At 41.3% G+C, this 25945-nt stretch overlaps 1 protein-coding gene across 1 annotated transcript in view; it reads left to right on the top strand.

Moving 5' to 3' along the window:
* The window catches only part of LOC128704302 (carboxypeptidase B), a 75469-nt gene that overhangs the window by 35266 nt on the left and 14258 nt on the right, over nt 1-25945 (top strand). The window contains exon 2 of the mRNA XM_053799446.2: nt 20746-20811. Coding sequence (XP_053655421.2) covers nt 20746-20811 — 66 coding nt within the window. The remainder of the gene's footprint in view (nt 1-20745; nt 20812-25945) is intronic.

Below are 25945 nucleotides of genomic sequence, written 5' to 3'. Positions count from 1 at the left end.
TTGTCCTGTTTCCTGACAAACCTTACCTAACCTGAACAATTTAAACCCTTTATTTGGGGGTTTATGTTAAATTACGCAATTTAGCACGATTGTACATGTGTTAGTATTATATGTTAGTATAAATATAAGTTAACTGTTAAAAGCCATACCTAGAGTACTTAAAATTCTTCATTTTTAGTTAATATGAGCAAAGAGGATCCTTCTAGCTATAATTGTGGTAGATTGTCTTACATGGAGGTCCTACCAAGATACCAGATATACTAAGCAAATTTCCTAAATTTGCTTGCAACAGATAAGTGAACTATAGATATGTAGATATAAATCCATATGTATTCCTGTTAACCCTTTGGGGGCCTAGTTCCTGGGCCTTTTGTGTATCCATATACTCTCGCGCTACCGTCCACAGGATGGATATGGGGTGCACAATAAACTAGCCACTTCGGTGGCAAAATCTAATCTAATCTACCTGGAGGGGTGAACGCCCCCGCTGCTCGGTCTATGACTAGGCCTCGTGGTGGATCAAGACCTGATCAACCAGGCTGGTATTGCTGGCTGCATGTAAACCAGCGCAGGAACCACAGCCCGGCTGGTCAAGTACTGGCTTTAGGTACCTGTCCAGCGTTTTGGGACCCATCGTTAATAAATAACTTTGACTTTTTTGGGAGTTATCCTAGATAATTCACACTATAACTGTATTTATGTGTAACTGTGCCTAAACAAACTTAATTTGGGTCTTTCTACTTCCAGTAGTCACCCCCCCCCCCTCTGCTTCTCCATCCTCCTCCCACTTTCCTGCTTTAATAATAATAATAATAATAATAATAATAATAATAATAATATCTTTATTTACTACCAGTACATGTACAAGGTATACAGACCATAGCTGACATCAATGACATACTACTATATAGAAAGTCCCTTGTTATGCTGAGCATTTCCCGCAAATTAGGTCAGTTTTGTCCCAGGATGCGACCCACACCAGTCCACTAACACCCAGGATGCGACCCACACCAGTCCACTAACACCCAGGTAACCATTTTATGCTGATGAGTGAACCTAGACAACCAGTGTAAGGAAACACGGCCGATGTTTCTACCCCTTCACCGGGAATCGAACCCGGACGCTTATCGTGTGAAACGAGAGATTTTGTCACCAGGCCACGGGGCACCATAATATGTTACTTTTACTTTCAATTTCAAGTGTTGTGATGTTATTTTTCAGTGTGATTATTACTGGTCTGTATAACTTTGTTACTGTTGTTATTTGAGTTATACCTCCTGTCTTCCTCCTCTCATTTTCCACCTCCTGTTAAACAATATTACCATTAACATCACAACCACTTCCACCGCCACCACCACCACCAAGAACAGAAGCACCACCGTCAACAACAGCAGCAGCACCACCAGTGTGCCCCTATGCACCAGCCTCGTCACACACCACCAAGAACAGAAGCACCACCGTCAACAACAGCAGCAGCACCACCAGCGTGCCCCTATGCACCAGCCTCGTCACACACCACCAAGAACAGAAGCACCACCGTCAACAACAGCAGCAGCACCACCAGTGTGCCCCTATACACCATCCTCGTCACACACCACCAAGAACAGAAGCATCACCGTCAACAACAGCAGCAGCACCACCAGCGTGCCCCTATGCACCAGCCTCGTCACACACCACCGAGAACAGAAGCACCACCGTCAACAGCAGCAGCACCACCAGTGTGCCCCTATGCACCAGCCTCGTCACACACACACTTTCACTATTCTTTCCACTGACCGCCTTTCTCTCACTCTTGCCCACCACCACCACCACCAGGGTCAACTCTTTCCTCTTCACCACGACCATCATGCACAGCTTACCTAAATAAACACGAAACTAGAACAGATATAGAGATTCGCAGCAATACTGGTCCTGGAACTGAGACGTCTGGACTACGAGGAGAGACATAGGGAACCTAACCTAACCTAACCTAACCTAACAAAACTTTATATGTATTAACAAAATGGTTAGAACTGTGACCATAATTTTTAAAGGGGTGGACCGGTAAGCCAGCGGAAGGCCTCGGTCAGATGACCAAAAGTTCCAACAGTGGGTCATCTGACTAAGACCAGCGTCAGGAAACATCCTATTTCCTGACGAACCTTACCTAACCTACCTAACAAAACTATAAGAGAGGAGAAGCAGGGGAGACATGATCACGACATGAAAATTACTCAGGCTTTCGCCATTTTAAAATTACATTATAGGTGGAGCTCCATAGGGAAACGGAAAAGAATCCTTCCTCCGTAAACCATGCACGTAGTAAGAGGCAGCTTAAACGCCGGGAGCAATGGACTAGTAACCCCTTCTAGTGTATCAATTACATACGTACTAAGTATAAAAACAAAACATTTTGGAAGCCATTCTTTTTCTTTCGGGTCACACTGCCTCGATGGGAGACGGCCGGAGACTCGAACTGTAGTGGAAGGTGAAGGGCTGTATTACTGTGCTTTGAGGAGTGTGAGAAATGTTCTGTGAGAACTGTGGCAAGGAACAGCTGTATCACAGTTGGTCACCCCTAAAGCAAACCTGTCACCGGAGAGCTGTGACTCAACTCCTGCAACCACAGCCATACATAGCTTTAAGAAGAGGTATGATAAAGCTCACGGAGCGGGAAGAGTAACCGGGTAGCGGCCAGTTGAAGAGGCGGGGCAGGAGCTGTGAATCGACCCCTGCAACCACAACTAGGCAAGTACATACAGATACAAGATGACAACATCCTGGATGGATGTTCTGGGGTCTTCCCGGGAATTCCTCGTCTACACCCCCATTTCCCTCTCCCCACCACTCAGGCATCCCCTTCACCTCTCTTCCTCTCCCCTCCCGCTCTCACATCTCACACAAATCCTCCCTTTCCCCTCCCCAACCATCTCAGTCCCCATCCCTCCAGTCCCACCATCCCAACTGTCATCGCCACTGTGCCAGTTCTATCTATTCGGCACGACATATAGTCAGTGCCTGACTGAATACCACTGTATTGCACTCAGTATTTGTTGATCAATTTGTATAATACATCTTGACCTTGTCTAAACTGACCTCCGGTCATCCCTAGAATTCACTGTTGTGGGTTACTAGAAATGTCGTGGGGTTAACGTAATAATATATGTACACTGTGTCTATATGCATGTATTTATAGACATAATTATAGGTCAGCATCCTTTAGTATTGTTGTTTCTCTGTCATGGTGAAGATATCTTCATATGGTGGCCCGGTGGCCTGGTGGCTAAAGCTCCCGCTTCACACACGGAGGGCCCGGGTTCGATTCCCGGCGGGTGGAAACATTTCGACACGTTTCCTTACACCTGTTGTCCTGTTCACCTAGCAGCAAATAGGTACCTGGGTGTTAGTCGACTGGTGTGGGTCGCATCCTGGGGGACAAGATTAAGGACCCCAATGGAAATAAGTTAGACAGTCCTCGATGACGCACTGACTTTCTTGGGTTATCCTGGGTGGCTAACCCTCCGGGGTTAAAAATCCGAACGAAATCTTATCTTATCTTCTCTTGTGTAGGCCGGGATATCCTCCGAAGTGGAAATTCTCAGATCCTGGTAACTCCAACTCAGCTTGGTCATATTACTGGAAGCAACTGATACCTCGGCTGGCAACGCACTTGCCTCACGCATTCAGTGTCCGTGATTCAATCCCTGGCATGGGTGGAAAGTTAGAAACATTGGGCATGTTTCCCTACACCTGCTGTCACTGTTCACCTAGGTACCTAGGTGTCACCCCACTGTTGTGGGTACCATCCTGGGGGACAAGATTAAAGGACCACAGTGGAAATAAGACAGACAATTCTCAATGGCACACTGACTTTATTGGGTTATCCTGGATGGCTAACCGTCCAGGTTAAAAATACCAACAAAATCTTATCTTATTATCTTACTGGAGTATTTAAAGGATATCCTCATTGTGCTACCGAAGTCTCCTACCTCAGGCTGACACATTTCAACCCTATGTACTCACCTAATTGTGGTTGCAGGGGTCGAAACTCAGCTCCTGGCCCCGGAATCCATCATGTGTGATGAAGTATGATAGGGAAACAGTTTGTTTTTATTTCCACTATGTAGTTATCATAAACAATAGTAGCAGCACACTGCTGATATATCCAATTTTGACTATTGAGAAACATCCTGGAGGTTATTCCGGGGATCAACGCCCCCGCGGCCCGGCTACCTTCATCAGCTTCTCATCCCCCCTTGTTGTTGCGAGTGTGCAAGTGATTTAGCACCATAATGATCTACCAGCTTAACGCTGACTATCTATCTTGTTGACAAGTAACTATACACTCCCAGAAATGTGCATCTCTGGATAGAGTGCGTGTAGCGAGCCTCAATAACCTGACTGATCTGGAAGCCGGGTCTGAGACCAGGCTTCCTGATAATACCTGGTGCCTTCTACAGGTAACCTACAGATCAGTGATGCGTGTACCTAAAAAAATATACATTTTTTTCCCAAGTCAAAAATATTTAGTGTGATTAGCATGAAGAATAGGTAGGGCAAGGTTCATCAGGTCAGGAATAAGAAATGCCGGTCAAACTCAATTAAGAGGCGGGGCCAGGAGCTATGAATCGACCCCTGCAACCACATATAGGTGAGTGCACACACACACACACAGATGAATCAAAGGGATGTTAGGAAGTATTTCTTCAGTCAGAGAGTAGTCGGGAAGTGGAATAGTTTGGGAAGCAATGTAGTGGAGGCAGGATCCATACATAGCTTTAAGAAGGGATATGATAAAGCTTATGGTGCAGGGAGAGTGACCCAGTAGGGACCAGTGAAGAGGCGGGGCCAAGAGCTATGAATCGACCCCTGCAACCACATATAGGTGAGTACACACACACACACACACACACACACACACACACACACACACACACACACACACACACACACACACACACACACACACACACACACACACACACAACATGCCCCACAAGCTCATATAGGTGAGTACACACCAGAACAAACAGGGCGTTTATAGCCTTACACAGCAATATAAATCCTGGTCCAAACAATACATGTGTCAACACCAGAGCTTCAACATCCACGTCTCTCATATATACACCTCGGTGTATATACAATGAGATACACACCTCAGTGTATATATACTGAGATACGCATATTGTATTTACATTGAGATATACACATCACTCCGTGTATATACATTGAAAAACGCACCTCTCAGTGCGTATATATGCCTACGATTTGTAGTCGTGGATTGATTTATAACTGTGAATGAATTAAATTAGTGGCCCCTTAAGTGGGGTGTTTTGCAATTAAATTAGTGACCCCTTAAGTGGGGTGTTTTGCAATTAAATTAGTGGCCCCTTAAGTGGGGTTTTTGCAATTAAATTAGTGGCCCCTTAAGTGGGGTGTTTTGCAATATTTCTGATTTTTTTTATTTTTATATAGAAAAATGAGAGCGGTTTCTCATAAGAACATAAGAAGGAACACTGCAGCAGGCGTGATGAATGGTTTTGAAAACCGACTAGTTGAAGAAACGTTTCGCCATACAGTGGCTGTATGGCGAAACGTTTCTTCAATAAAGATTCCCATGTGTTGCATAAGTGTCTCAATTCTTCAACTGCAGCAGGCCTACTGGCCCATGCAAGGCAGGTCCAATTTTCCTACCGGCTTAAGCCAATGCCCTAACCTAGTCAGGTCAGGTCACCTAGTAGCACAAGCTAGTCAGGTCCAACTCACATCCACTCATGTATTTATCTAACCTATTTATCAATCTACACAACGTTTTAGCTTCTATAACTGTACTCGGGAGTTTGTTCCACTCATCCACAACTCTATTACCAAACCTGTGCTTTCCTGTTCATCACAAAAAAAATGTAAATAAGAGATAAAAACATATATTAAAACAAGAATAAAAAATAATTAGAGAGATTGGCTTCTAGCATTTTTATTACGTAAATTTTCTAGATTTATGGAGAAAAGTTTTTTTTTGGTAACCAAGACATCTAACCCAAGCTAATGTAACTTAGAATTTAACGTCTAATTTTGGTTAGATTGGACTGTTTTTATCAGGTTAGGTTAGATAATTTTTTTTTGGTTACCAAGAAAATGTTTTTGTTCCTCGTAGACCCAAAGTATTTATGTCTCTTCTGCAAAATTACTTAAAAAATAAAATAATTATATAATACACAAATAACCCGCACATAAAAGAGAGAAGCTTACGACGACGTTTCGGTCCGACTTGGACCATTGGTGGATCGACACCATGCCTAACCCTTCTAGGGTAGGGTAGGTGCTTGAGCCCGAGCCTTTAGCTCATAAGACTGTCATCCCCATTAGTCCCCTTGGGGCGGGGATGGCAGACCAGAGAGGCCTAGCTTGTGGCTAGGCCTGGGGACAGTTGGTCCCAAAGATGAGGAGGTACTTGTGCCTCCTCCCATGGGAGACTTAGGTCTCAGACACTCCCAAGAGAGGGAGACAAGGCCGGGCCACCACTTGGAAAAGGCCCGGGCCGGGAGAATACCGGCGAATCTTTAATAATAATAGAAACAATGGTTAATAGCATCAATTGGTTATAAAAATGACCATTATTTTTAAAGGGGTGAACCGGTAAGCCAGCGGAAGGCCTCGGTCAGATGGCCAAAAGCTCCAACTAAGACCAGCATCAGGAAACACTTGTCCTGTTTCCTGGCGAACCTTACCTAACCTAACCTAATAAAATATGTGCTTTCTCTGGATGTGAGAGTGAAAGTTGAACAAGATCACTGGGAAGGAAGCTACACATTTAGAAAGTTGTATGGGATTAGCCAATCTGGAGGTCCTAGTGTTTTAGTCCTTATATCTTAGATCTTCATCTCAGTAGTTATATCATAACCAGAACTTTAAAAGGGGTGGATGGGTAAGGCAGTGGAAGGCCTCGGTCAGATCATCAAAAGCTCCAGCTGCGGGTTATCATAAAATTAAGACCTAACCATCATGTCCTAGTCTGTTGCTTGCTACTTGTCTCACCTCTTCTTTAGTTACCCTTATACTGGTAATAATAATAATAATAATAATAATAATAATAATAATAATAATATTCACGAGAGAAGTGTCTCTCAGTGTACTCCTACTGGGTTTATTTTAATTTTTAATTCTAGGGATGAAAGTTGTTTTCAATAATGTGAACAAGTCGATAAGCAGTACACACACAGAGAGAGAGAGAGAGAGAGAGAGAGAGAGAGAGAGAGCAGTGAAGACTAGTGACACTAGAAAATAGTGATCTATGTATGTAAGAGAGATGGCTGGGTTGGGGAGCGGGGTGTGTGTGGTGAGGGGCAGGTGGAATATATGATAACGGTACATCAGATCACTTTCTTTGACGTCATCTCTCTCTCTCTCTCTCTCTCTCTCTCTCTCTCTCTATATATATATATATATATATATATATATATATATATATATATATATATATATATATATATATATATATATATAAAACCGTGAATGTGCGTTGAAGCCGGAGGAGGGGAGGGAATGAAAGAATGGATGAAAGGAGGGAGGAAGGAAGAAAGGAAGGGGGGAGGGGAGGTAATCTGAGATAGGCAGCAAGTAATCAAGAGATAAAGGAGGGATTATTGTAGGATGGTCAGTCTTAAATGTATGTCGCCTCCTGTTCCTCCTCTGCTGCTCCTATTCATTCTCTTCCATCCCCCCACACACTGCAACCACAATTATGTGGGTACACTCTTAAGAAGAGGTACCATAAAGCTCTTGAAGCTTTGAGAGAGTGGACCTAGTAGCGACCAGCGAAGAGGTGGTGCCAGGAGCTCTGAATCGACCCCTGCAACCACAAATGAGTACAAATAGGTAAACACACACACACACGCTACAGGGGAATTTATCAGCTCACAAGAGTAAAACTCAACAGCAAGACAAAAAAATCATACACAATACGAAGGAAGAAGTGGAAAAAATGAATCAGACACAAGAAATGTACAGGAACCCGACAAAATATCACCATGGATGTTGAAGGAAGGAGCAGAAATATTGGGCGGCTGCACATCACAACTTAAGATCACCTGAGATGACAGATGCCAGTCCCTATTACCTGGAGTTTACCTGGAGAGAGTTTCGGGGGTCAACGCCCCCGCGGCCCTGTCTGTGACCAGGCCTCCTGGTGGATCAGCGCCTGATCAACCAGGCTGTTGCTGCTGGCTGCACGCAAACCAACGTACGAGCCACAGCCCGGCTGATCAGGAACTGCCTTTAGGTGCTTGTCCAGTGCCAGCTTGAAGACTGCCAGGGGTCTGTTGGTAATCCCCCTTATGTGTGCTGGGAGGCAGTTGAACAGTCTCGGTCCCCTGACACTTATTGTATGGTCTCTTAACGTGCTAGTGACACCCCTGCTTTTCATTGGGGGGATGGTGCATCGTCTGCCAAGTCTTTTGCTTTCGTAGTGAGTGATTTTCGTGTGCAAGTTCGGTACTAGTCCCTCTAGGATTTTCCAGGTGTATATAATCATGTATCTCTCCCTCCTGCGTTCCAGGGAATACAGGTTTAGAAACCTCAAGCGCTCCCAGTAATTGAGGTGTTTTATCTCCGTTATGCGCGCCGTGAAAGTTCTCTGTACATTTTCTAGGTCGGCAATTTCACCTGCCTTGAAAGGTGCTGTTAGAGTGCAGCAATATTCCAGCCTAGATAGAACAAGTGACCTGAAGAGTGTCATCATGGGCTTGGCCTCCCTAGTTTTGAAGGTTCTCATTATCCATCCTGTCATTTTTCTAGCAGATGCGATTGATACAATGTTATGGTCCTTGAAGGTGAGATCCTCCGACATAATCACTCCCAGGTCTTTGACGTTGGTGTTTCGCTCTATTTTGTGGCCAGAATTTGTTTTGTACTCTGATGAAGATTTAATTTCCTCATGTTTACCATATCTGAGTAATTGAAATTTCTCATCGTTGAACTTCATATTGTTTTCTGCAGCCCACTGAAAGATTTGGTTGATGTCCGCCTGGAGCCTTGCAGTGTCTGCAATGGAAGACACTGTCATGCAGATTCGGGTGTCATCTGCAAAGGAAGACACGGTGCTGTGGCTGACATCCTTGTCTATGTCGGATATGAGGATGAGGAACAAGATGGGAGCTAGTACTGTGCCTTGTGGAACAGAGCTTTTCACCGTAGCTGCCTCGGACTTTACTCTGTTGACGACTACTCTCTGTGTTCTGTTAGTGAGGAAATTATAGATCCATCGACCAACTTTTCCTGTTATTCCTTTAGCGCGCATTTTGTGCGCTATTACGCCATGGTCACACTTGTCGAAGGCTTTTGCAAAGTCTGTATATATTACATCTGCATTCTTTTTGTCTTCTAGTGCATTTAGGACCTTGTCGTAGTGATCCAGTAGTTGAGACAGACAGGAGCGACCTGTTCTAAACCCATGTTGCCCTGGGTTGTGTAACTGATGGGTTTCTAGATGGGTGGTGATCTTGCTTCTTAGGACCCTTTCAAAGATTTTTATGATATGGGATGTTAGTGCTATTGGTCTGTAGTTCTTTGCTGTTGCTTTACTGCCCCCTTTGTGGAGTGGGGCTATGTCTGTTGTTTTTAGTAACTGAGGGACGACCCCCGTGTCCATGCTCCCTCTCCATAGGATGGAAAAGGCTCGTGATAGGGGCTTCTTGCAGTTCTTGATGAACACAGAGTTCCATGAGTCTGGCCCTGGGGCAGAGTGCATGGGCATGTCATTTATCGCCTGTTCGAAGTCATTTGGCGTCAGGATAACATCGGATAGGCTTGTGTTAATCAAATTTTGTGGCTCTCTCATAAAAAATTCATTTTGATCTTCGACTCTCAGTCTGGTTAGCGGCTTGCTAAAAACTGAGTCATATTGGGACTTGAGTAGCTCACTCATTTCCTTGCTGTCATCTGTGTAGGACCCATCTTGTTTAAGTAGGGGCCCAATACTGGACGTTGTTCTCGATTTTGATTTGGCATAGGAGAAGAAATACTTTGGGTTTCTTTCGATTTCATTTATGGCTTTTAGTTCTTCCCGCGATTCCTGACTCCTAAAGGATTCTTTTAGCTTAAGTTCGATGCTTGCTATTTCTCTGACCAGTGTCTCCCTGCGCATTTCTGATATATTGACCTCTTTTAGCCGCTCTGTTATTCTTTTCCGTCGCCTGTAAAGGGAGCGCCTGTCTCTTTCTATTTTACATCTACTCCTCCTTTTTCTTAGAGGAATAAGCCTTGTGCATACATCGAGTGCCACCGAGTTAATCTGTTCTAGGCATAAGTTTGGGTCTGTGTTGCTTAGTATATCTTCCCAGCTTATATCGGTTAGGACTTGGTTTACTTGGTCCCACTTTATGTTTTTGTTATTGAAGTTGAATTTGGTGAATGCTCCCTCGTGACTAGTCTCATTTTGTCGGTCTGAGGCTCCACGCATACATGTCTGAACCTCAATTATGTTGTGATCTGAGTATATTGTTTTTGATATGGTGACATTTCTTATCAGATCATCATTGTTAGTGAAGATGAGGTCTAGTGTATTCTCCAGTCTAGTAGGCTCTATTATTTGCTGGTTTAAATTGAATTTTGTGCAGAGATTTAAAAGCTCGTGTGAGTGTGAGTTTTCATCAGAGCTGCCTCCTGGTGTTATTACTGCAACAATATTATTTGCTATATTCCTCCATTTTAGGTGCCTTAAGTTGAAATCCCCCAGGAGCAAGATGTTGGGTGCAGGAGCTGGAAGATTTTCCAGACAGTGGTAAATTTTTAACAGCTGTTCCTGGAATTGCTGGGATGTTGCATCCGGAGGCTTGTAGACTACCACAATGACTAGGTTTTGGTTCTCGACCTTTACTGCTAAAACTTCCACTACGTCATTTGAGGCATTAAGCAGTTCTGTGCAAACAAGTGACTCTGCAATGTACAGGCCAACCCCCCCCTTTTGCCTGTTCACTCTGTCACATCTGTATAGGTTGTAACCTGGGATCCATATTTCGTTGTCCAAGTGATCCTTTATGTGGGTCTCAGTGAAAGCCGCGAACATTGCCTTTGCCTCTGCAAGCAGTCCACGGATGAAAGGTATTTTGTTGTTTATTGCTGGCTTTAGACCCTGTATATTTGCAAAGAAGAATGTTATCGGACTGGTGGTATTGTTGGTACTGGGGGGGGATTTTTTTTCCGGCATTAGTATCTGTATCTGTTGGTTTGGAGTGGAGGCCATCGACTGTGGTTCCACTCCAGGAATGACTGGATTTGGTGTACGATTTCTGCCATTTCCTGCCAGTTTTTTTTCCTTCCTGGCACTAAAAAACCTCTCCCTCTTGAGTGGCTGTGGCTACCCAGGTTTTCCCATGGCCTGGATGTTTTGTATCTTTTTGTCCCCTTTAGATGGTATGCCTGGCAATTTAAGTTATAGCACAGTCTTTCCTGTACTGAAGAGGTACACATTTCAGGGTGAAAAAGCTTACAGGAAGGGAGTTTGCATTTTCCTGTTGTCATATGGGCATGACATTTTCTAGGGTGGTCATAGTTGCATGTCCCATCTGTTTTTCCAGATTTCCCATGCCAGCAGATACCAAGTGCATAGTATGTGCACAGGCTTGGTTTCCGTTTGCCTTGGGTTTCTGTGACTGTATTCCCTGTTGGTGCATGTTTCCCTGTCTTATTCCTATCCTCCCTAGCACCAACAATGGAGCTCCCACCAGTTGTTTTTGGTAATTTATCCTCACTATTGCTATTGGAGTCCTCTTGTTTGCTATTTCCTGCGGTATTTCTGGTTTGCAATATTGGTTTTATCTTATCTTTGACTACACTTGTTTCCCTACTATGGCTCCTGTCCTCTATGAGGTCATTTATATGTATTCCTTCCTGCGTATAATTCCCGACTACCTGGACAAAATCTCCAGCTTCACCATTACTGTCTACCAGGACAGTATCTCCAGCTTCACCATTTCTGTCTCCCAGGACAGCACCTCCAGCTTCCCCATTACTGTCTCCCAGGACAGTATCTCCAGCTTCACCATTACTGTCTCCCAGGACAGCACCTCCAGCTTCACCATTACTGTCTCCCAGGACAGCACCTCCAGCTTCACCATTACTGTCTCCCAGGACAGCACTATCAGCCCTACATTTACTGACTACCAGGACATCACCTCCAGCCTTACAGTTTGTGACTACATGGCCAGTATCAAGGGCAGTACCATTCAGCCCGGACTTTTTATGTTCCCATCTGTTGTAGAAAGCTTCCAGGTTTTCTATGAAAGCAGCTTTGATGTTATCCTCTTTTAATACCCTTGTGATTTTAGTCCACAGATTTTCCTCATTTGGGCATACCCAAAAACACTTCTCTGTTTTAATACTGCTTGTAGCTAGTTCTGGGATATCTGCACAAGGAGCATGACACCAATTTCCACAAAAATGACAATTTATCCATGTGGTAGCCCGTTTGTTTGACTGACCACAGACTACACACAGCTTCATAATGATTTGAATGGTTGATTTACTGCAAGTCTACTAGCAACCTCTTGAATATTATATTAATAACCTTAAATGAAGCTCTAGCTATTTGTATTTCTGTTTCTAACTCTTTTTGTATCCACATCCCCCCCCCCCCAGGCGCTGTATAATCCTCCGGGTTTAGCGCTTCCCCCTTGATTGTAATAATAATAATGGAATTCATTACGTGTGAATACAAAAGAAACACTGTCTGTTTATAAATTCAAGTTTCTTCTCAAAAATCACTTACTTACCCACAACTAAATAAATACTGAATAATTGTATCTCATAAATGTCAACCTGCGACCCAATCAAACTTTGTTACTATTTAACTTCATTACCTAACATAATACTCCGTTCTAGTGATTACACAGCAACACAGTAAATGACCATATGACCTGTCTTTGTAATACTCATTTATACTAAACTGTTATCTGACAATAATTTTTGTACCACTGAATATATCATTGCTTAGTTAATCTTAAGTTAATTTTAAGTCTGCCCATAAATAAATAAATACTGATTGTACAGCAATGCAAGCAACATATGACCTGTCTTTGTAATACTCATTTGTGCTTAATTGTTATCTGTTTACAATAATGTTTTTACCACTGAATACATCATTGCTTAGTTAATCTTAAGTTAATTTTAAGCCAGCCCGTAATGCTATGCATTCAAGTGGCTTTGGCATGCTGCATTTAACTGTATTCTTTTGTACTTCTCTGTATCATGTTCAAATAAATAAACAAAATACCTAGGACCTAGTTACAGAGATAAGACAAGGGTAGAGATGGGTGAACTGTCATTAGTAACTTCAGGAAAACGTTTGACACATCACCCCAGATATAAACACAAGTTAAACGAACACCTCTCAGTGTATATACATTGATATATCGGTGTATATACAGAAAAGATATACGCTGGGAGTCATTCACCTGTCAGCGTATATACGCCTCGGTAACACTTCCAGTTACTTAGAACATCCAGTTACTTTTAGCGTGAACTGAACTAAACTGATTGTTGCTTCTCCTTTGATAAGTCTGCTTGTTACCTCTGCTCGTTAGCACTGATTGTTACCAACTGCTGGTTAACTCTGTTACCCACTGCTCGTTAGTTCTGCTTGAGTAACGCCACGAGAGTTTGGCCTCCAGACTCCTAGTCACAGTTATATAGGTCTACTCAAGATTATTATTTTGGATTAAGGCTGATTTCATAGTGCCGTAATACACATGCGTATGTGAAGCAACAATAGATCTAGGTGTCTAGAGTATAACTAGAGGTATAGAGAATGTAGAGACATTGTCTAGAGTAAGGGAAACTGGAGTATAGTGAAAATTCTGAGTACTATAACTCGACACGTTTCCTTACACCTGTTGTCCTGTTCACCTAGCAGCAAATAGGTACCTGGGTGTTAGTCGACTGGTGTGGGTCGCATCCTGGGGGACAAGATTAAGGACCCCAATGGAAATAAGTTAGACAGTCCTCGATGACGCACTGACTTTCTTGGGTTATCCTGGGTGGCTAACCCTCCGGGGTTAAAAATCCGAACCAGGAGGCCTGGTCACAGACCGGGCCGCGGGGGCGTTGACCCCCGGAACTCTCTCCAGGCAAACTCCAGGTTATCTTATCTTATCTCTTACCTAAGGCACAAAAACCTTACCTAAAAAGCGAAAAATCTCGTCTAGAGTACCAAAATCTTCGCCTGGAGTACTATAAACCTCGGTACAGCACTACAGAACTTCTAGAGTACCATAAATTTACTTCGTCTAGAGTACTATAAACCTCAGTACAGCACTACAGAACTTCTAGAGTACCATAAATTTACTTCGTCTAGAGTACTATAAACCTCGGTACAGCACTACAGAACTTCTAGAGTACCATAAATTTACTTCGTCTAGAGTACTATAAACCTCGGTACAGCACTACAGAACTTCTAGAGTACCATAAATTTACTTCGTCTAGAGTACTATAAACCTCGGTACAGCACTACAGAACTTCTAGAGTACCATAAATTTACTTCGTCTAGAGTACTATAAACCTCGGTACAGCACTACAGAACTTCTAGAGTACCATAAATTTACTTCGTCTAGAGTACTATAAACCTCGGTACAGCACTACAGAACTTCTAGAGTACCATAAATTTACTTCGTCTAGAGTACTATAAACCTCGGTACAGCACTACAGAACTTCTAGAGTACCATAAATTTACTTCGTCTAGAGTACTATAAACCTCGGTACAGCACTACAGAACTTCTAGAGTACCATAAATTTACTTCGTCTAGAGTACTATAAACCTCGGTACAGCACTACAGAACTTCTAGAGTACCATAAATTTACTTCGTCTAGAGTACTATAAACCTCGGTACAGCACTACAGAACTTCTAGAGTACCATAAATTTACTTCGTCTAGAGTACTATAAACCTCGGTACAGCACTACAGAACTTCTAGAGTACCATAAATTTACTTCGTCTAGAGTACTATAAACCTCAGTACAGCACTACAGAACTTCTAGAGTACCATAAATTTACTTCGTCTAGAGTACTATAAACCTCAGTACAGCACTACAGAACTTCTAGAGTACCATAAATTTACTTCGTCTAGAGTACTATAAACCTCGGTACAGCACTACAGAACTTCTAGAGTACCATAAATTTACTTCGTCTAGAGTACTATAAACCTCGGTACAGCACTACAGAACTTCTAGAGTACCATAAATTTACTTCGTCTAGAGTACTATAAACCTCGGTACAGCACTACAGAACTTCTAGAGTACCATAAATTTACTTCGTCTAGAGTACTATAAACCTCGGTACAGCACTACAGAACTTCTAGAGTACCATAAATTTACTTCGTCTAGAGTACTATAAACCTCGGTACAGCACTACAGAACTTCTAGAGTACCATAAATTTACTTCGTCTAGAGTACTATAAACCTCAGTACAGCACTACAGAACTTCTAGAGTACCATAAATTTACTTCGTCTAGAGTACTATAAACCTCGGTACAGCACTACAGAACTTCTAGAGTACCATAAATTTACTTCGTCTAGAGTACTATAAACCTCGGTACAGCACTACAGAACTTCTAGAGTACCATAAATTTACTTCGTCTAGAGTACTATAAACCTCGGTACAGCACTACAGAACTTCTAGAGTACCATAAATTTACTTCGTCTAGAGTACTATAAACCTCAGTACAGCACTACAGAACTTCTAGAGTACCATAAATTTACTTCGTCTAGAGTACTATAAACCTCGGTACAGCACTACAGAACTTCTAGAGTACCATAAATTTACTTCGTCTAGAGTACTATAAACCTCAGTACAGCACTACAGAACTTCTAGAGTACCATAAATTTACTTCGTCTAGAGTACTATAAACCTCAGTACAGCACTACAGAACTTCTAGAGTACCATAAATTTACTTCGTCTAGAGTACTATAAACCTCGGTACAGCACTACAGAACTTCTAGAGTACCATAAATTTACTTCGTCTAGAGTACTATAAACCTCAGTACAGCACTACAGAACTTCTAGAGTACCATAAATTTACTTCGTCTAGAGTACTATAAACCTCGGTACAGCACTACAGAACTTCTAGAGTACCATAAATTTACTTCGTCTAGAGTACTATAAACCTCAGTACAGCACTACAGAACTTCTAGAGTACCATAAATTTACTTCGTCTAGAGTACTATAAACATCGGTACAGCACTACAGAACTTCTAGAGTACCATAAATTTACTTCGTCTAGAGTACTATAAACCTCGGTACAGCACTACAGAACTTCTAGAGTACCATAAATTTACTTCGTCTAGAGTACTATAAACCTCGGTACAGCACTACAGAACTTCTAGAGTACCATAAATTTACTTCGTCTAGAGTACTATAAACCTCGGTACAGCACTACAGAACTTCTAGAGTACCATAAATTTACTTCGTCTAGAGTACTAAAAACCTCGGTACAGCACTACAGAACTTCTAGAGTACCATAAATTTACTTCGTCTAGAGTACTATAAACCTCAGTACAGCACTACAGAACTTCTAGAGTACCATAAATTTACTTCGTCTAGAGTACTATAAACCTCGGTACAGCACTACAGAACTTCTAGAGTACCATAAATTTACTTCGTCTAGAGTACTATAAACCTCGGTACAGCACTACAGAACTTCTAGAGTACCATAAATTTACTTCGTCTAGAGTACTATAAACCTCAGTACAGCACTACAGAACTTCTAGAGTACCATAAATTTACTTCGTCTAGAGTACTATAAACCTCGGTACAGCACTACAGAACTTCTAGAGTACCATAAATTTACTTCGTCTAGAGTACTATAAACCTCGGTACAGCACTACAGAACTTCTAGAGTACCATAAATTTACTTCGTCTAGAGTACTATAAACCTCGGTACAGCACTACAGAACTTCTAGAGTACCATAAATTTACTTCGTCTAGAGTACTATAAACCTCGGTACAGCACTACAGAACTTCTAGAGTACCATAAATTTACTTCGTCTAGAGTACTATAAACCTCAGTACAGCACTACAGAACTTCTAGAGTACCATAAATTTACTTCGTCTAGAGTACTATAAACCTCGGTACAGCACTACAGAACTTCTAGAGTACCATAAATTTACTTCGTCTAGAGTACTATAAACCTCGGTACAGCACTACAGAACTTCTAGAGTACCATAAATTTACTTCGTCTAGAGTACTATAAACCTCGGTACAGCACTACAGAACTTCTAGAGTACCATAAATTTACTTCGTCTAGAGTACTATAAACCTCAGTACAGCACTACAGAACTTCTAGAGTACCATAAATTTACTTCGTCTAGTGTACTATAAACCTCAGTACAGCACTACAGAACTTCTAGAGTACCATAAATTTACTTCGTCTAGAGTACTATAAACCTCGGTACAGCACTACAGAACTTCTAGAGTACCATAAATTTACTTCGTCTAGAGTACTATAAACCTCGGTACAGCACTACAGAACTTCTAGAGTACCATAAATTTACTTCGTCTAGAGTACTATAAACCTCGGTACAGCACTACAGAACTTCTAGAGTACCATAAATTTACTTCGTCTAGAGTACTATAAACCTCAGTACAGCACTACAGAACTTCTAGAGTACCATAAATTTACTTCGTCTAGAGTACTATAAACCTCGGTACAGCACTACAGAACTTCTAGAGTACCATAAATTTACTTCGTCTAGAGTACTATAAACCTCAGTACAGCACTACAGAACTTCTAGAGTACCATAAATTTACTTCGTCTAGAGTACTATAAACCTCGGTACAGCACTACAGAACTTCTAGAGTACCATAAATTTACTTCGTCTAGAGTACTATAAACCTCAGTACAGCACTACAGAACTTCTAGAGTACCATAAATTTACTTCGTCTAGAGTACTATAAACCTCGGTACAGCACTACAGAACTTCTAGAGTACCATAAATTTACTTCGTCTAGAGTACTATAAACCTCAGTACAGCACTACAGAACTTCTAGAGTACCATAAATTTACTTCGTCTAGAGTACTATAAACCTCAGTACAGCACTACAGAACTTCTAGAGTACCATAAATTTACTTCGTCTAGAGTACTATAACCTCGGTACAGCACTACAGAACTTCTAGAGTACCATAAATTTACTTCGTCTAGAGTACTATAAACCTCGGTACAGCACTACAGAACTTCTAGAGTACCATAAATTTACTTCGTCTAGAGTACTATAAACCTCGGTACAGCACTACAGAACTTCTAGAGTACCATAAATTTACTTCGTCTAGAGTACTATAAACCTCGGTACAGCACTACAGAACTTCTAGAGTACCATAAATTTACTTCGTCTAGAGTACTATAAACCTCGGTACAGCACTACAGAACTTCTAGAGTACCATAAATTTACTTCGTCTAGAGTACTATAAACCTCGGTACAGCACTACAGAACTTCTAGAGTACCATAAATTTACTTCGTCTAGAGTACTATAAACCTCGGTACAGCACTACAGAACTTCTAGAGTACCATAAATTTACTTCGTCTAGAGTACTATAAACCTCGGTACAGCACTACAGAACTTCTAGAGTACCATAAATTTACTTCGTCTAGAGTACTATAAACCTCGGTACAGCACTACAGAACTTCTAGAGTACCATAAATTTACTTCGTCTAGAGTACTATAAACCTCGGTACAGCACTACAGAACTTCTAGAGTACCATAAATTTACTTCGTCTAGAGTACTATAAACCTCGGTACAGCACTACAGAACTTCTAGAGTACCATAAATTTACTTCGTCTAGAGTACTATAAACCTCAGTACAGCACTACAGAACTTCTAGAGTACCATAAATTTACTTCGTCTAGAGTACTATAAACCTCAGTACAGCACTACAGAACTTCTAGAGTACCATAAATTTACTTCGTCTAGAGTACTATAAACCTCAGTACAGCACTACAGAACTTCTAGAGTACCATAAATTTACTTCGTCTAGAGTACTATAAACCTCAGTACAGCACTACAGAACTTCTAGTGTACCATAAATTTACTTCGTCTAGAGTACTATAAACCTCAGTACAGCACTACAGAACTTCTAGAGTACCATAAATTTACTTCGTCTAGAGTACTATAAACCTCAGTACAGCACTACAGAACTTCTAGAGTACCATAAATTTACTTCGTCTAGAGTACTATAAACCTCAGTACAGCACTACAGAACTTCTAGAGTACCATAAATTTACTTCGTCTAGAGTACTATAAACCTCAGTACAGCACTACAGAACTTCTAGAGTACCATAAATTTACTTCGTCTAGAGTACTATAAACCTCAGTACAGCACTACAGAACTTCTAGAGTACCATAAATTTACTTCGTCTAGAGTACTATAAACCTCAGTACAGCACTACAGAACTTCTAGAGTACCATAAATTTACTTCGTCTAGAGTACTATAAACCTCAGTACAGCACTACAGAACTTCTAGAGTACCATAAATTTACTTCGTCTAGAGTACTATAAACCTCAGTACAGCACTACAGAACTTCTAGAGTACCATAAATTTACTTCGTCTAGAGTACTATAAACCTCAGTACAGCACTACAGAACTTCTAGAGTACCATAAATTTACTTCGTCTAGAGTACTATAAACCTCAGTATAGAACTAAAATCTTTTCTAGAGTACCAAAAACTGTCTAGAGTACTATAAACCTCGGTATAGCACTAAAAGCCTTCTAGATCACTTCAAATCTCGTCTAGAGTACCACAAACTTAGTCTAGAAAACTACAAAGCCTCGGTAAGCACTAAAAAGCTTCTAGAGCACGACAAATCTCGCCTGGAGTACAAAATCCTCGTCTAAGCCGCGAAAACCTCATCCAGAGTACCAAATTCCACCTAGAGTGCAAGAAACGCCCTGGAGTTTACCTGGAGAGAGTTCCGGGGGTCAACGCCCCCGCGGTCCGGTCTGTGACCAGGCCTCATGGTGGATCAGAGCCTGATCAACCAGGCTGTTACTGCTGGCTGCACGCAATCCAACGTACGAGGCACAGCCCGGCTGGTCAGGTACCGACTTTAGGTGCCTGTCCAGTGCCTGCTCGAAGACAGCCAGGGGTCTATTGGTAATCCCCCTTATGTATGCTGGGGTCTATTGGTAATCCCCCTTATGTATGCTGGGGTCTATTGGTAATCCCCCTTATGTATGCTGGGGTCTATTGGTAATCCCCCTTATGTATGCTGGGGTCTATTGGTAATCCCCCTTATGTATGCTGGGGTCTATTGGTAATCCCCCTTATGTATGCTGGGGTCTATTGGTAATCCCCCTTATGTATGCTGGGGTCTATTGGTAATCCCCCTTATGTATGCTGGGGTCTATTGGTAATCCCCCTTATGTATGCTGGGGTCTATTGGTAATCCCCCTTATGTATGCTGGGGTCTATTGGAAATCCCCCTTATGTATGCTGGGGTCTATTGGAAATCCCCCTTATGTATACTGGGGTCTATTGGTAATCCCCCTTATGTATGCTGGGGTCTATTGGTAATCCCCCTTATGTATGCTGGGGTCTATTGGTAATCCCCCTTATGTATGCTGGGGTCTATTGGTAATCCCCCTTATGTATGCTGGGGTCTATTGGTAATCCCCCTCATGTATGCTGGGAGGCAGTTGAACAGTCTCTGTTAATTAACAATGATTCAGTGAATATTATCCGATGAATGTTTTTGTTAATATATTTTATTTTTAACATTCTAGATGTGGGCTGTTACAGCAGTGCTAAGTCTCTACATCATTGGGGTCCTGACCAACCAAAATACACAGGTAAAACTAGTCAAATTTTTGTGAAAAAAAATAAAAATCGTGCAAAAATTTATTAATGTATAAGGTTTATTTACAAGGTTTTATAAGTCTATATAATTATGATATATACTTTTTAGGAATAATCTTTATGTATATTTTACTGTATGTTACATTATAATAATAATAATAATAATAATAATAATAATAATAATAATAATAATAATAATAATAATAATAATAATAATAATAATAATAATATACTATTTGTATCGTAGCCGAATTCTTGTAATTTGCTATTTTGTGGTTAAATATATGTTTATTTAACATAACCTAAAGTTGCTAAATTAAAAAGGTCAGATAATTGTTATAATTATAACTGGTAAGCCAGTGGAAGGCCTCGGTCAGATGACCAAAAGCTCCAGGAAACACTTGTCCTGTTTCCTGATAAACCTCACTTAACTTGCTTAAAACGGCAAAAAAATACGTTATAAAAATTAAACCGTGTTGTAATAGAGCAATATGAGACAAACACCAGGATATATCTTTCATTACCTGGAGTTTACCTGGAGAGAGTTTCGGGGGTCAACGCCCCCGCGGCCCGGTCTGTGACCAGGCCTCCTGGTGGATCAGCGCCTGATCAACCAGGCTGTTGCTGCTGGCTACACGCAAACCAACGTACGAGCCACAGCCCGGCTGATCAGGAACTGACTTTAGGTGCTTGTCCAGTGCCAGCTTGAAGACTGTCAGGGGTCTGTTGGTAATCCCCCTTATGTGTGCTGGGAGGCAGTTGAACAGTCTCGGGCCCCTGACACTTATTGTATGGTCTCTTAACGTGCTAGTGACACCCCTGCTTTTCATTGGGGGGATGTTGCATCGTCTGCCAAGTCTTTTGCTTTCGTAGTGAGTGATTTTCGTGTGCAAGTTCGGTACTAGTCCCTCTAGGATTTTCCAGGTGTATATAATCATGTATCTCTCCCTCCTGCGTTCCAGGGAATACAGGTTCAGAAACCTCAAGCGCTCCCAGTAATTGAGGTGTTTTATCTCCGTTATGCGCGCCGTGAAAGTTCTCTGTACATTTTCTAGGTCGGCAATTTCACCTGCCTTGAAAGGTGCTGTTAGAGTGCAGCAATATTCCAGCCTAGATAGAACAAGTGACCTGAAGAGTGTCATCATGGGCTTGGCCTCCCTAGTTTTGAAGGTTCTCATTATCCATCCTGTCATTTTTCTAGCAGATGCGATTGATACAATGTTATGGTCCTTGAAGGTGAGATCCTCCGACATAATCACTCCCAGGTCTTTGACGTTGGTGTTTCGCTCTATTTTGTGGCCAGAATTTGTTTTGTACTCTGATGAAGATTTAATTTCCTCATGTTTACCATATCTGAGTAATTGAAATTTCTCATCGTTGAACTTCATATTGTTTTCTGCAGCCCACTGAAAGATTTGGTTGATGTCCGCCTGGAGCCTTGCAGTGTCTGCAATGGAAGACAAGTAAGGAAACACTAGGTTCCCAGGATCCTAGTGTTTGTTTACGTGATCAAGGTCCCAGGACCTTGATCCCTTCTTGATCAAGGCCCTGGGACCTTGATCAAGAACTGATCAAGGTATTTCTTACCAAGGTTTATACCACTTCAATGCTGAGACATTAAAGTATTCTTGACGTGTGGTAAGATGCAACCTTAATGACCCAAGTGTAGTCGATAGGCTTTAGGTCAGACTATGCTGTTACACAAGTGATTATCAGCCTCGTCCTATTCTGGTAAAAATATATTTTGATCTAACTTGTTCATTCCCTAATAGTATTTTGTATGTCGTGATCATATCACCTTTTTCGTTCTCCATTACTGAGAACACAAGAGAACAAGAACAAGTAGTCTTTCCTCATACCTCGACAATACCAACTCCTGCACCTGTCTATACATATATTGGAACTTTCTAATAGCCGGGCAGTGTGGGACAATATTTTCTGAACATGGAGACAGACCGGACAAAAGTGCCAAACTTTTTTTTACCGTGTTATTAATGGCTTTGAATATTATGTCCGAGTCCAGTGACCCAGGTCATTTTAGGACCTGGGTCACTGGACCCAGGCATTATAATGATCAGTAACTGTTTGAGCATACATTATAATGATCAGTAACTATCTGAGCATACATTATAATGATCAATAACTATTTGAGCATACATTATAATGATCAATAACTATTTGAGCATACATTATAATGATCAGTAACTATCTGAGCATACATTATAATGATCAATAACTATTTGAGCATACATTATAATGATCAGTAACTATCTAAGCATATATTATAATGATCAATAAGTATTTGCGTTTACATTTCACTAGAAAAAAAAAACCTTATTTGTATGACACCAAAAATGTACCCTAGGTCAAAATTATTGCGGAACAACAAGTAGATTGCTGATATATAATGTACAAAATTAATTTGTCTTTAATTTTTAAGGGAGTGGATCGGTAAGCCAGCGGAAGGCCTCGGTCAGATGACCAAAGACCAAAAGCTCCAGCAGCGGGTCATCATATGACTAAGACTCGCGTCAGGAAACACTTGTCCTGTTTCCTGACCAATCTTAACTAACCTAACCCAACTGCTGCACAAGCGGAGATCGCCGTATGTGGCAGTGCAGATTTGTTCCTCTATACTCGTATCTAACGAGGACGAGGGTGCCTTGACCTTGGCTAAACTTCAGAATGAGGTATTCAAATCCACTAGGCGGTCCGACAGTGAGGAGGCTAGAAAACCCTACTGACGAAACATGATTCAGATATCTTCCCTACTACTTTTAGGATACCATTCGCAACGAGGTACTTCTAGGCTTGACCTTCGTGAGAGCTTATCGAAAACACTTCATGTGTGTACATGTGAATACATGAAAGAAAAAAAAACAGGTAGCGGGGACTTTACACAACGAGGCTATGTGTGTCATTTAGGTGTTGGAAGCAACGGTATTAAAGCGCTTTCCCCCTTTCTCTCTGTCTCCCTTTCTCTGTCTCTCTGTGGAGTCACTACAACAATGGCTCCCATAGTTGTTTGTCCTGGATCACCAGAACTATGCCAGATGGATCCGCATGCGCATCCATGACATAGAAAATCTACCCTATCCTATAAAATAAGAAAAATCTTATAGAGAAAGGCCACTGGGTTGGTCCAGGGACTACCACTCGATTTTAGACGACGCCAACACATTCGACCCATGAGCAGAACACTGACATGGTCAAGGATTGGACAGGTGTGGTGGGACACGGAAAATGCCACCCTGTCTTCAGGAAATGGATGGTAGTCAGCCCTGAGCAACCTCGACTTTTCAATGGATTTAAGAGTGAATATTTTCCTAAGGAAGAATGGAGTTTACATATTTAAAATGAAAAATTAATGAAGGACACTTTTTACTACAAATTTCGACGTTTCAGAGATTTTTTTCCTGACAGGTAAAATATTTATAGCTATGAATCTCATGATCACCACTAAGAGACACGTACATCCAGAGAACTTTCCAACAGCAGAGGGCCCGTGTCTGGCTAGCTCATCAGTGGCCTTGACCACCTCTTTCTCGTTGACACTAAAGAACTTGACCTTGAAACACACGCAGTGTTATGGGTACCTCTGTGGTCGGTACAGTGTACATAGTAGAAACACCAGGAAAGGAACATTACAACAACCGCAAATCAGTGCTGGTAGACCACACCAGATATTAAAATTGGTCGGTAAGAATTAAGAGGCGGGGCAAAGAGGCATGAGTCGATCCCTGTAAGTACAACTAAGCGAGTAAATCTTGTGGGCACCCACATGGAGTGAAGCAACGTGACCTTCACGAGGTCATCTAGCCATGCTTAGGTGACCTACCTCGCCCACACCATCACAGATGGGCGTATAAGAATGAGTACAAGGTCTACCATATTCCTCCGAGAAACTTCAGTGGGAGGATATGTATGTACACACACACACACACACACACACACACACACACACACACACACACACACACACACACACACACACACACACACACACACACACACACACACACACACACACACACACACACACACACACACACACACACACACATATATATATATATATATATATATATATATATATATATATATATATCTGCATCAGAGTCCACAGTACTTTACCACTGAGCTAGACCCAAGATAAGTACGGGCGCTTAGCCGAAGCTAAGCGATGTTACCCCATATCCCCGGGCACCAAGCCCGTTTTGAAAGTTATTTCATCGAATTCTGCTATATGCAGGATAACATTATTACAAGCTTATCACCACTGAGGTCAGCACACCTGCTGCTTCGGCTATGACAAGGAAAATATACATAGATTATAAGGTATATATATATATATATATATATATATATATATATATATATATATATATAATATATATATATATATATATATATATATATATATATATATATATATATATATATATATATATATATATATATATATATATATATATATATATATATATATATATATATATATATAATCTCGCCCCCGCCAGAGATTAAGGCAAGATATTATTATTATTATAATCAAGGGGAAAGCGCTAAACCCGAAGGATTATACAGCGCCCAGGGGGGGATGTGGAAGGCATTCAGGCTTAATTCGGGGAACTGGAGCACAGATTCAATTCCCTAAATCAAGAGCCCCTCACCAACATCAAGGAACCTTCCATGAGGGGTTAAGGCAAGATAGCCTATCAGTTATGACGCGAGTGGTAGTAGTGCATCGATCTGTATAGAACTCTAAATAAGGAAACGAGGTTCTTTTTTTTTTTATGTAAGTTTTTTAGTATTGAGCTGTGCAGTCAAGACTTCCGTTATGGTTCAATAAACACCTTATTTTCTAGTGAATATAAAAGTAAACAAACTTAATTTAACTCCTAATCTACGTTAGATTGGGTCTCTTATTTATTTATGGTTAAAAAAGTTTTTTTTCCACACTGGCCAAAATTTCACTGTCTTCATTGCACAATCCATTAAATATTGGAGAATTTAAATAACCTATCGCTAATTTTATAACACAAAGACCTCAACTCTATATTACCCGAACTCTACATATTCCTATATGGGGGAAAAAAAAAAACATACCACGGGTGGGGTTTGAAC

This window comes from Cherax quadricarinatus, chromosome 84 (assembly GCF_038502225.1).
Source record: "Cherax quadricarinatus isolate ZL_2023a chromosome 84, ASM3850222v1, whole genome shotgun sequence".
In the NCBI taxonomy this organism is placed as follows: domain Eukaryota; kingdom Metazoa; phylum Arthropoda; class Malacostraca; order Decapoda; family Parastacidae; genus Cherax; species Cherax quadricarinatus.
Note: the sequence above shows the minus strand (reverse complement) of the source record. Positions and strands in the feature narration are given on the sequence as shown.